Source organism: Grampus griseus, assembly GCF_964374135.1.
Source record: "Grampus griseus genome assembly, chromosome: 14".
Taxonomy (NCBI): Eukaryota; Metazoa; Chordata; class Mammalia; order Artiodactyla; family Delphinidae; genus Grampus; species Grampus griseus.
Genome location: NC_139008.1, coordinates 72,662,046 through 72,675,400, shown reverse-complemented (window position 1 = coordinate 72,675,400; position 13,355 = coordinate 72,662,046). Strand labels below are relative to the sequence as shown.

At 51.5% G+C, this 13,355-nt stretch overlaps 1 protein-coding gene across 5 annotated transcripts in view; it reads right to left on the bottom strand.

The window, feature by feature from the left end:
* The window catches only part of TOX2 (TOX high mobility group box family member 2), a gene marked incomplete at both ends in the record, with an annotated part of 131,330 nt that overhangs the window by 96,870 nt on the left and 21,105 nt on the right, over positions 1-13,355 (bottom strand). For 2 of the 5 annotated variants that reach the window (XM_082670342.1, XM_082670345.1), the window contains one exon: positions 4,274-4,399. The exons of the other annotated variants lie outside the window; for them this stretch is intronic. In XM_082670342.1, coding sequence (XP_082526468.1) covers positions 4,274-4,399 — 126 coding nt within the window. Of the gene's footprint in view, positions 1-4,273; positions 4,400-13,355 lie in introns of those variants that run through there. 5 annotated transcript variants of the gene reach the window in all.

The following is a 13,355-nucleotide window of genomic DNA, read 5'->3' as shown; positions in this document are numbered from 1 at the left end:
GGCACATCCGAGCAACCACATGGGGCCCCAGAGCAGCTGACATCCGCTCGGCCTGTGGCTTCTTCCTGTGGCTTCTGCATCTCAGGTTGCCCCGACGGCTGCTCCTGTTTGCTCCTGTTTGGGGTTCGATGCAGGGCTCCTCTGTGTACGGGACTGGGGCCTGCTCTGGGCCTGGGCCCCCTTTAGGTTTGCTGTGCTCGGAGAAATGCGGAGTGGCCACTGAAATGTTCCAAGTGCCTTTGGGGACACTTACTGTCCAGCAAGTGGGAAAGGAGAGGGAATTTGTTACAGGTGTCATCTTGTCAACCCTCTTGACCCTCCAAGCTCAGAGAGGTTGAGGCTTTCCGAGGTCACACAGCCAAATCAAACCACAGGCTGAGGCTTCTGATCCGGTCAGTCTAGGTCTGAAGGCTGTTAATTTGCAAAGGATTCTTCGCATTTACTATCTAAAGGAATGTTTCCCAAGCAGAGAGTCCGTGCTATCCAGCCTTCCAGAAGGCATGAGGATAAAGGTGCATATACATGGCCTCAGTCCCCTCCGAGCATCACAGCGCCGATCGGAAGGGCACAGAGAAGGGGCCCTGGCTCAGTCTCTTGGGGGTGGGATGAGGTGGCAATCAGAGAAGGCTTCTAGAAAGCAGTGATGCCACATCTCTGTCTGCAAGAATAAGCAGCAGCTCGAGGGGTAGAGAAAACCTATTCTGGGCAAAAGGGTCTGGGTGTACAAAACCGAGAAGCATGATAGTTTGGTTAGCAGGGGAGGGGCATTAGGCAGCAGCAGGGCAGTGATTCTGCCCAGGAGGGAGGAGACAGAGGCTAGCTCTGACTGCAAAATCTGAGATCCGACAGGTGCCCCCACCCCGAAGCAGGCATATGAAGGATTTTGAAACAGATCCAGTGGGTACAAGTGACCAAGGCTTCAAGCGGGGGATTGATTCCCGGAGATCCCACTGGGGGCTGTGAGCAGAGCAGACTCTAAGAGGGAAGGTGGAGGCAGGGAGGCCTGGGTAGAGGCTCCAGTGTCACCCAACCACAGGTAAGAGTGAAGAAGGGAGACGTGGTTGTACCCTGAAGACACAGCCAGCAGGGAGTACGGCAGAGAGAGGGGTCAGGGATGACTTAAGCCAAGGAGTGGACAGTCATGATGTTTATCAAGATGGGCGTAATGGGGGAGGGCAAGTCTGGGGCTGGGGGCACCTGAACCAAGATAAGGACCATTTAGAGCCCCCGTCTCCTTCAGATGAACACTCTGGGGTGAAGACGTGCAAATCAAAGCTGCCTTTCTACACTATTCCCCCATCCTTAAGGGGCATCCATTCCCCTGGCCCCAACGGCTCTGCATAGCAAGTTAAGACCCGCAGAAGGTAAGAATGTTGCCGCAAGTCTCATGGCCAGAAATCACGAGAGCGAAGCCTGTCCACCCAGGCCCCCAATTCCCATTCCAATGCCCATCTCCACAGACACCCGACAGCGGGGGAGCCCTCACACCCTCCCTGGAAAATGTCACCGCAGGGTCTGGGAGAAGCTGGGGAATCCACTCCCCATCTATGATTGTTCAGAACTTCGTTTGCTGTTTTTCACACATGTGAACATTTGCCAGGCCTCCTGGCTAGACAGAGATGGCGACTCCTGGGCAGCCCTCGGGCCCCTGAGGCAATCACAGTGGGTGCCACAGGGACAGCCCAGCTGTGCCCAAGCCGCCTCCTCGGGAAACCCTGCATCCCTGCTTCTGCTCCCAATTTCATTAATTACTGGTTTGTGGATGCACGAGGCAGCGGGGAAAGAGTCGTTACGGGTGCCACTAATGATGGGAAGGAAATTAATTTCAAACATGCAGTTCATCCTCCTCTGGAGGGTCCCCACACAGCCCTGATTTCCAACAAGGAGTAACACAGTAGGGGCTGCTGGGACCCGCCTGAATTATTTCTCTGAAGGAATCAGAGACCAAAAAAGGTGAAGAACTTGCCCTAGATCACAAAGCAATTACAATAGCAGGGTACATACTTGCAACTTGCGGTTTCCCACTCCCTGGGCACCTTCGTTCTTTCTGTAAATATTCAGTGGGTGCCTGCTGTGTGCCACACCCTGTCAAAGGCTCTGCAGGGTCCCTTCCTCAAGAGAGATGAGTATTTTTATTTACTGAGCACCAACAGAGTGCTTGATAGATCTTGTTTAATCCTCCTAACAATCCATCATTTTGTAGGAGAGGAAACTCTGGATCAGAGAGGTAAGGTGACCTGCCGGAGATCACACAGCGAGCGCAGAGTAGAGCCAGGACTCAAAGCCAAGTCTTAAACCTGGGTTCAGCTTCTGTTCTCCAGGTTCAAGAGATGTGCGGGGATGGGGGTGGGGGTGGTGATACTCCAGCCACACCCTCCCTTCCAAGACTACTCCCTCCTCTCTTCCAAGGCCTTTCTCCCTGACCCAGGGCTCTCAGCAAACACTGGTTTACTAGCTGGCTTTTGTCTTGAGATCCCAGTTGTATTATACAACGCTGGTGACTGGTATTCAGTAAGCTGTTCAGGAAGTGTTAAAAATTAGAGTCAGTTCTGTTTCAACACAGCGAGTAAGCCCCTGTCATTTACTCCTCTCCCTGTCAAGAGCCCATGGACGTGACCAGAGACAGAGAAATTCGTATCAGCCAGGGCTGCAAAGCAGACTGCGGCCGTGCATTCAAGCTCCCTAAGAAAAGAACCAGAACACAGAGCCTCTGGCTACAAGCACAAGGGGAGAGCTCCCCAGGTCATACACAGATATGCTCACACACACACACACACACACACAATCATCACAACACAGAAAAGCAGGTATCAGTGTCCCCATTTTATGGATGAGGAGACTGAGACTTTCCAGGCTCAAAAAGCTTGCCCAGGGCTTCCCTGGTGGCGCAGCGGTTGAGAGTCTGCCTGCCGATGCAGGGGACATGGGTTCGTGCCCCGGTCCGGGAAGATCCCACATGCCGCGGAGCGGCTGGGCCCGTGAGCCATGGCCACTGAGCCTGTGCGGCCGGAGCCTGTGCTCCGCAACGGGAGACGGCACAGCAGTGAGAGGCCCGCATACAGCAAAAAAAAAAAAAAAAAGTTTGCCCAATGTCACAGATTGTATTTGAGGCAGAGCTGAGATTTGCAACCGGTACCTAACCCAACCCCTGGTACACAGCAGGCACTCAATAGCTATTTCCTCAATGGATGGCTGGCTCCAAAGCCTTCCCAGCAGACTGGGGTCTGTGACTGCCTGCTTTTAGACCCAGTGTGCAGAAAGTGGAGATCACACACGGGGCACAGAAGCTCCTGTTTCTTGGTCTCTCTCAGTTGACCTGGGATATTCCGAGCCAGGGAAAGCAGGCCTGAGAGAGTGGCGGGGCTTCCATTTCTGGGACACACGTGCATGCAGCCAGATTTGCAACAATGACTACGACTGTGATGAATGGGCGCCAGAAGAGGTCAGGCCTCCCACTCTCTCTCGGCTCAGTTGGGTGCAGCCCTGTCAACGGTAACAAGCCCCGCCCCCAACTCAGCCAACTCCCATCACAAAGACTGTCTCCCCAGGGTCGGCGGGAAAATGCCATGAACGTTGTGTTTCTTCATTCAAAATCCCTGTCACCTATAATGCGTGTGTGTGTTTGCCCTTAAATTTGTGACAATGTCCTTTCTCATTTTTTGCTGTCCTTTCTTCTACAAAAGCAGGGCAACTGGAGATCCCAACTGGTTGTCTTTTCAATATCATTAATGGAGAAAAGGAAAAGGTGGCACTCGCCAATCGGGAGAGGAATTTTTGATTCCACAAACTCCAAAATCCAATGGACGAGGCAGGCTTAAACTTTGTTCCTAGTGATGTCCCCAGCTACTTCTCACCCCCCCTGCCTTGAAAGGCCCTTCCCACCCCTCATCCCAGGTATCTTCTGGGCCAGCTCCATCCTTGTTTCAATCTGAGTTAGCCAGACCCCCCCCCCCGCCCCCACCATCACACCTGGTCAGGCCCGCTGCAGGGCATATGCTAAATGGATGTACGAATGAGCGAACAAATGCCTTCTGAGCATCTGGGCACCAAGACCTGCTCTTCAGGGGCTGGTACCAGCCACTTCCAGAATTTCTTTTCAAGAAGGAGCTGCCAACTGCAGGCCTCCTGGACCTTTCAAAGTATCTTCATTCTACAATGTGACAGACACCTGTCCAGGTCCCTGCCTGCCCCCACCCAGACATCGTCTGTCTTCACCCCGCAGCGCCAGCCTGACCACTTCCAACCCAGGAGGCAGCGAGCACCCGCTGCTTACCTTCTGCTGAAACACACCTGCAATGCACCAGCGTCTTGTAAGTAGAAGGAACCCGAGTCTCATTCCACAGAAACCCCAGCAGCAAGAGAATGCGCCCGCGACAGCCTCTGTGCGATTCTGCTGCATAATCAGCAGAGAAAGAGAAAAAAATGCCAGAAATAGCAAGCTTTATAAGCCCTCCTGACAACTCTTGGTCCTCTATTGGCTGGAGGCCCGGTACCCCAACCCCCCCATCCCATTCCTATAAGGTGAAATGGGAAAACCTGTTATTTAACCTCTTTTATCAAAATCCATCTTCTATCCCAATTTGGGCCTGTGTGTTCAGAGCTCCTGGCGGCGGTCTCCACACCAGGTCTCCGGGCGCAGAAGGGGAGGCAGCTCAGCTCTGCATTATTTGTGGCTTAAGGGCCTTCCCCACTGCCCTGGGAGCGGCTGTTGGACCGGAAGGGCTTTAGGAAGGCACTTGGGCAGCACCTGTGTGAAACCTGCATGTCATTTCATTTGGCAATTAGACTTCGAGCATCCATCCTGCAGAAACATTAGTACCTGCGTGCACCACGCCTGCTCACTCATGTTGCTCGTTACAGAGAAGAATGAGAGGCAAGCTAAACGTCTAAAACAGGGTCAGGCTGAGTCGACTGAAGTATATCCGTTCTGTGGAATATGATAGAATGAGGAAGGTCTGTAGGTGCTGACTTAGAACCGGCTGGGAGCAAGTCAAGCACATGACCCCGTTTTTATAAAAACCAAATGATGCGTGTTTGGATTTGCACTATTAAAGGTGCCGAACTGTTCATAGTGGTCGCCCTTGGGAGTAGGAGAAGGAGGTATTTTCAGCTGCTGCTTTTTCCTTTCTTGTTTTTTTTTTTTTTTTCTTTTCCACAAGCATGTACTACATTTGTAGTTTAAAACAAAAACATAAGAGCCTCCCTGGTTCCTTTCCCACTCCTCTGAAGCCAGTAAGCCAAGGGCCAAGGTCACCCACCACAAGGCTGGGTCAGGTCTGGGACAGTGCTGGCCCGAAGCACTATGGCTCCCCTGGCAGTCTCATTAGCTTTCACACAAATCCAGCTGAATTAGGGCTCCGTGAAGAAGGTGGACTTTGGAATAAGACAGAACTGGGTCTGAATTCTTGCTCTGCCTGCTGGAACAGGTAACTTCCCTGAGCCTCAGTTTCTTCATCTGTAAAATGGGCATGATAGCACCTGTTAATTACCATGTACTATGCTGGGGGCTATTAAGCCAATTTTAATCTTTTGGACATTTCAGAAACATCAGAGGCTGCTGAGGAAGCATCAGAGATCTGAGGGCATCTAGAACTAAGTGAGAGGAGTTCTGGGGGGTCGCCCCACTTATAACAATAATAAGCTAAGTGACAGAGAGAAAGGCCTGGGGAATGGCAAATGCCACATGATAAAGGGGGTTGCTGCCCAGCATGACAGGATGAGGAAGGATTGAGGGGATTAGAAAAGGCTCCAAAGGGAATTCCCTGACAGTCCAGTGGTTAGGATTTTGCGCTTCCACTGCAGGGGAAATGGGTTCGATCCCTGATCGGGGAAATGGGTTCGATCCCTGTTCAGGGAACTAAGATCCCGCATGCTGTGCAGCACAGCCAAAGAAAAAAAAAAAAAATTAATTTAAAAAAAAAGAAAGAAAGAAAAGGCTCCGGAGAGGAAGAAGTCTTGCTTGTGCCTCTGCACCTTTCTCATGCTGTTCGCTCTGCATAAAATGCCTTTGTCCAGATCTCCACAAAACCCTTGTATCCTGCTCAAGCTCTCCTTCCTCCCCAGAGAGGGGGTCCACTGACTCACCCACACCTGAATTATTTTCTTTGTAGCACACTCCTCCAGCCGATGGCTTCTGGTTGCTTGTTTTGATGGTTTTTATTTCTATGTTTATTGTTCATCTTCCTCCCTAGGCTGTGAGCTCCCTGATGGCTGGGACCATCTGTCTTGTTGAGCTCTGGGTCCCAGTTCCTAGCACAGGAACGGACTCACAGTAGGTGCTCAACAAATAGAAAGTACACACAATCTGTAGATACAAGGCCAAGATCCAAGCACATGAAGTTTGTCTGAAGGAAAGGGAGATGCAGGTTTTGCACTGTGATAGAAAGGGATGAAAATTTCGGACATACTGAAGACTTGGAAATGTACACACACAAAGCTGGAAGGGTGCAGGAAGAGACCATCCATGAATAGTCATATAAGCTTAAGATGGGAAAGGATGTTCTGGGCCCAAATCTGTATGAACAAGGATGTTTATTTCTTCATTGCAACATTATTTATGAGAACATGGAAATGACAACAAAATCCACTGAGAGGGGATTGGTTAAATAAATCACAGGTCTCTGTACAGTGGAATACTAGGCACCTAGGAAGTGATCAGCATTTACTGCTACGGAAAGAAGCTCATGCTGCTTGTTGAATGTTAAACTCGCTCACTGGAAACCAGAGATGCTGATAAAGGGTGTAACTGACTGGCACACGGACAGTGTGAAGGCAAAAATCCTTCAATTATCATTTATTTATTCATTCACTCACCAAGAATTTTCTGTTCCCTCTGCCTACTTTCCACGCCATGCAGGGCGGGGTTCCAGACACCAGGGCAATGTGTGAGCAGGACACTGTCCGTGTCCTCAAAAGACATCCCAGCTCATGCATGTAGTGAGACAGTATGACGGAAGGAAGACGGTGCTCACAGCTAAGGGCCCCAGGGTCATCGGCTGAACGAGGACTTCACGGAAAACGTGTCATTTGAGCTGGGATTTGAAGGAGGGGCAGAGTTTGGGTGAACAGAGAAGGGAAGAAGCATAGTTAGAGATGGGACAACACAGGACAAATGCAGGAAGTCCCCACATTCTCCATCAAACACTTACTGAACTCCACCATGTGCAGGGGGAAGGGAGGCTGAGTCTGAGGACAGAAGATTCTGGATGTACTGGAAGGAGGAATTCTGGGGTGTCACCATGTTGTCCTCAGTGTGCAGTGACAGAGCAGCGTCCCAACGTGACTGACTCACCGTGAGAGTCCCACCCCCACGGGGCACACGGGGCCGGGGCAGGAGCGTCCACCTGGCAGGCTGGGTACCTGCAGCCGCCTGCAGGTGAACCTGCAGAGCGTGGATTCCAGAAGGAGGGCTCTTCCCTTTGCACTGAGTACTTGGCCAAGCACCATGGGGTGGCGGGGGTCCCAGCTCTACAGACCCTCCGCTCAGCTCCCCCTGGGGTAGAGCCAGGGAGGGGCCCCTGCACTTGACAGAACTCAGCATTTTTTAGCTTTATTTTTATTTTTCGAATTTGGAGGCAGCTCGATGGTTATGGTTCAAAACAAAGACAGATGACTCAGCTTCCTGTGGAAGGGCTGCAGCCTTTTGGAAAAGGTATTTCTGTTCTAATGCTTCTCTCTTCTCGGCCCTCCAGGCAGCTCATCCAGGCTGCCTTGTTTTTTTTTTTGATGGTCAAGTGTTCCCACAATGGGGCCAGAGACAACTGCCAGGCTCTGGGGGCCAGACTGCCTGAGTTTGAATCCCGGCCCTGCCCCTTACTCGCTGAGAGGACCTGGACAAAATTAAACCCTCTCTGAGCCTGCATTTACTTAAGAATTCCTTGCAGGATCTCTGTACAAAGCAGTGGTCTCCTATGGAAAGGGTCCAGTCCGGTGCCTGGCACAGAAGAGGTGGACAATAAAAATCACTGTTAATAACAACAGCCACCTATGCTGAGGTCCTACTGTGCCTGCCTTATCTCACTGAAGCCTCACACCTGCCTAGCCCAAGTTCCCATTTTGCAGATGAGGAAACTGAGGTTCAAAGCAATGAGTTGACCTGAACTGCCATCTTCCCGTTCCTGGGAGTCAGGGCCCACATCCCAAGTCAACTGAGAACTGAATCTGTACAAGCTTTTCCTTTCCATCTGACTCTCTCAGCCAAGCACACACCGGCCCCTCACTGTCTTTATCTGCAACATGGGGACATTATTCTGAGGTTGTTGAAATACTCTAGCCAAAGCTTAATAAAAATAATTCCACGAAGGGCTCAGAAACCTTCAATAATAGCCTTCAGTAACCCTCCTCTAAGACTAGGAGTCAACAAAATCTGAGCTCGTCATGTGCAACATCCCAAGGAGAGGCAAGGACCTGTTAGGAAAACCCCTTCACAAGTGTAGAGGAAACTGGAAAGCTGAGAAAGAGGTGTGAGTTCATGCAAATAAAAAGAACAGGACTTTAAAACGACCCATCATTCAAACGGCCACCCTGCACCATGACATTAACACGGGGTCTCTCAAACCTCTGTCCTGGAACTAACGTAAAAAACGAATCTGGTGCAGGTGAGCACAAGGTAACCCAAGAGAGCCAAAACCCAAGTTTCCATCCCCCCTCCCCTGCATCACCCCAATGCGTACGCTGACAGAGCAACCTGAATAGTAACTGACTAATTTTTAGCCCTGTGATTACCAGCATTGATTTCCATGGAACCTTCTTTTCACAGCACCGGGAACCTCTCACGAGTAGTAATTGCCAAGTTCAATTTTAGCTCTGTCATACCCAACCATCAGTGCTAACTAAGGTGCTGCTCCCTCACCAGGTAAGCTGGTAATGAAGTCGGCTTCGCTGCTTAATTTCACAATATTGTGATGCCGCCATCAGCACCTGGAAGTGCTGAGAAGCTACAAAGCTTCTTCGAGATGAAAACAATCTTGCCCCAGGGAAGTGACTGAAGCCATTTGCACCTCTAAGGTGCCCTGTCTGGATCCTCAAGCTCACTGGGATGTCGTGGTCGCTTAACCCCACGTGCTTCCTCGCCAGAAACGCTGATCACCAAGGGGCCACGTCGCACCCTTGAAGGTGCTCCGCGCCCTGCCTCCCTCCATCCCCTGCAACTGCCTCCCGTTTCCCTCTCTCCCTCCTCACAGCCCTCCCAGCATTCGAACTCCAACTCACATCTGATTGCACAGCCGGTCTCACCAAATGGGCCCTTGCTGGTCCTCCAACCCCACCGTGTGTACTCACCTGGGGGCTTATGCACCACGCCACGTGCCAGCCTCAATTTGTCAAAGTGCTCATTGTTCTTGGCATATGTCCTGTGATTAAACAGCTTCTACTCCCCGTACACACAACCTTCCCCCTGACTGGGTTCTGACAGCAGAACGGCACTCTGAGCACAGCTGGTTTTGTTTGGGCTGACCCTATGCTGACTTAAACTTTCGCCCCAAAATCGACAGGCGCCAGCTATGATGGGGCAGAGGGCTGGGAACTATGCCCTCTGGGTGCCCACTACACGCCAGGAATGCACAGGTACATATGCCCACAATCAGCCAGACAGAGGAGCAGGGTCTCATCCCCCCATTTTACATTTGGGGAAACTGAGCTCTGAGAACATCCATGAAGCTGGTGAGAGGGAGGGATTTCTTTTAGTTCCAAATACCAGTTAAAGCTGTGCTTCCCGTGAGGAGCTGCCAAGCATCTTCCCTTTGGATAAAGAAATCCTGGAGTAAATCTATTTCCCTTTTCACTTGTCCACTAGGAAGCCCACAACCAGATGTGCAGGCCAATTTCAATAACTATAGAGCCCAAGGCCAACATATCTGTTTTCATTTTCCACCTGGAATTTGTTCTATTTTATATTTTCCTTGGCTCTAATTTTTTAATGTATTATCTATACTTTTATATCTTCGTGTGTGTTCTTGTGAATGAATGACCAAAAATAAGCAACCACCAAAAGCCAGACACGGAGTGGTGAAGTGGGTGTTCCAAGGTCCCAAAGCCAGCCCAGGGGTCTGTCTACCCGGGTACCCTCCACACTGACCCCATCTCCTGCCTCCTCTCCTCAATCAAAAAGCTAACAGTGTCTGAGCATCTGCTTCCTGCCGAGCATGACAGGTCCTGCCACATTCACACTAACTTCCCAGCAACTCCAAGAGGTAACACCAGGAACAGCACATACTCTGTCCCAGGTACTGTTTCCCGCGTTTACAAATATTGGTCCTCATGATGACCCCATTAGGTAGGGGCTATTATCATTCCCATCTTACAGAGGCATGAATTGAGAGGTTGGGTAACTTTCTAGATGTGCACAGCTAGTAAGTGTCCCAGACAGGATTGGAACTAAGGTTCTGGGCTCTATCGTCCATGCTCACTGCCATGAGGCTGTCAACTGAGTCAACAAATCCCTCACTTTACAGATAAGGACCTAAGGTTCCCAGGGACAAGGGGTTCCCCAAGCTTGGCTCTGACTGTCCAGTCTGGATGGCTGCAGACACAGAGGGAGAAGCCAGGGGTTCCAGAAAACCCCTTTCCCAACTTCCAGCCAAGACAAGGCCATGCTTCTAGAAGTCAGGGCATAAGTCCTGACTTCTTCTCCTACCAGAGATGCAAAAGGAGGCTGCCAGGCAAAAACACAAGGACTGGAAAACCTTCCCAGTCTCCAAGACCAACACAGCTGCCTCTCCGCCACCACCCTGGACCCCTCTGTGCTAGGGGCAGGCATCACAGGCTCCCCACACGAGGGGCTGATAAACTCCCTCTGCCCTGCCACACTGGTGGCTGAGCGCCCAATTCAGCCACATGCAGTGTGGAAATGAGTTGTGAAGCATGAAGACCCAGGTTCGAATCCCAGCTCTGCCACTTAGTAGCTGTGAACCCTGGGTGAGGGTGAGCCTCTCTGTCCACTGGGGTATTAATGTCACCACCTCGCTGCACGTCTGCGGAGACTGGCAGAGCCTATTGGGACCCTGCCCTCCCTCCTAGGGTAGCTTTGCCACCATGTTGGTGCCCGCCCCCAGCATCGTCCTGGCAAATCCTTCCAAGAGATGAATCTGCAGATGACAAAGGGATGGGGAGGGCAGGGAGGTTTGCTCCAACTTACCTCATTCAAGACATGCTTTCTGGAACAAGAAGGAAAAATAAAATTAAATAATAAAATTTGAGGTTGACTTGAAACCCAAAATCAGGACTGATTTTTCCAGAACTTCTCAGTCCTACCTCAGGGGGGGGGGCCAAGAAGGTCCCTGGGGGTCACTGCACCCCCAGGGGACATCTGTGACGGGCCCTCCTCCTGGCCATCGGCAGCGGGATGGGCTGCTGGCCCACATGATGCATCCTGGTTGCCATGGTTTCTGTTTATTCTGGGAAAGACAGCTTCCCTGACATCCAGGCCTGGTAAAGACGAGTGTTTGCTGCACTCAGACTGTGTCGTCACTGAGGTCCCTTGCACTGTCCTCGGCTGCACAGAGACAAGAGCCTTCATACACAGAAGCAAAGGCGCTAACGTTAACTCAGCCCCACTGGTCCCTCCTCACCCGACCCAGGGTGGATGGGACCAGGCCCCATTTTCAGATGAGAAAACCAAGGCTTGGGGCTGGGCAGTGACCTGCCCAGAGTTTCATTGTGATGTCAGCGAGAAGCAGGGATTCAAACCTGGATTTGTCTGACTTGTCGCATTTTTCCAACCGTGTGCTGGCTCATTTATGATCATTACTCTGTCTCCCAGGGAGCTCAGGCCTTTTCCCAAAACTGTACCTCCTGATGTGCCTTGAGAGAACCTGTCAAACGCTTGGGGACATCAAAGGCAGCTCATGGGAGTAAGCAGGGAGTTCCCCAGGGGGACCCAGGACTCATGTCCCCACCCCAGATCTGACCACATCATTCTCGGTTCATGGTTCAAAGACTGCTGGCCAACAGAACTAAATCTAAGCCCCTTACTTAACCCAGCGCCCCCCTGCCCCTGCAGTTTTATGCACCTGACCCTTTTCTCGCTGTCTCCTTGCCCTTTCCAACGCTCAAATCCCTCCTCTTCCACAAGGACTTCCTGGGTGCCCACGTGAGCATCAATCTCTTCCTCCTCCCAGAGACCACCAAGCCCAGCTGCCCCTGTGAGCGAGCCACCCATGGAAAGGTCTAGCCCCACCTCCCTCCTGAGACTGGGTCACGTGGAGGCTGCTCAGGGGACAGCTGCGAACCATAAGTTCCTTTCTCAGCCCAAACCAGCTGACACTTAACGGGAACTGGCATTTCACTGGATGCTCAAATGTGCCAGGTCCCTCCCTCCACGGGGCCTTTGCACATGCTCTTCTGGCTATCTGGAATGCTTCCCCTCCGTCCCTATTACCTAGCAACTCCTGGTCTCCCTACAGGTCTCAGTTTAAGGGTCAAGAAAGTCCTTCCTGACCCTCCCTGTTACCCACAGCACTTGTGCAGCTCTCCTAATCACACCTGTCACGTTCACATTATGTGTTTCGTTATGTGATTATTTGTTTGCTGGACTAGAGGCCACATAAGTGCAACACTAGGTCTGTCTTGTGCTGGAGTCCCAGCCACAGCACCTGGCGCACAGCAGGGGCTTGATAAATGTTTGTGGTCTGAAAGAGCGAGGGGAGCTGTGGTGGGTTAAACAGATGACCACAGGTCCTCCGGTTTCTGCATGCTCACCCTCTGTGTTGTGGTGTTGCACCTCCTCTCATCAAGAGCCAGAGTCTGTTTCCTCATGCCTTGAAGCCAGGCTTAGCCATGTGACTTTATCTGGCCAACGAGACAGCAGTAAATGTGCCTCAAGCAAAGGCCTGAAAAGCGCCTGTGCCCTGGTGTGAGCTCTCTCGCTGCACTGGGAACCCTGGAGCACCAGGTGAGCAAGCCCGAGCTAGCCTGCTGGAGGATGAGAGGCTCTGGGAAAGCTGACCCAACAGTCAGCCCCCAGCCAGCAGCCTGCCAAGTGCCACACACACACAGGGGTGAAGCCATCCTCTATCACCCAGCTGTCAGCTCACTGGCCAAGTGGCCAGAGATGCAGGACAGAGCCCAGCAGAGGCCAGCCCAGCACAGAAAGCCCTCCAGCCAACCTACAGATTATAAGCAAATAAAATGGTGGCTGTTTTAAAGCACTAATTTTGGGTGACTTGTTACACAGCAAGCGATAACTGATACAGGAGCTAACAAAAGAATATGGGCCATGATACGCTCACAGTCAAAGAGCATAGGTCTGATCTATACAACATCAAGTTGAGAACAACAAAATCTTCTTGGGAGGTGGAAAGCAGCTGGGGGGTGAAGGTCAAGCGCCTGGGTTTGAGCCCTGCTGGCCTATGACTCTG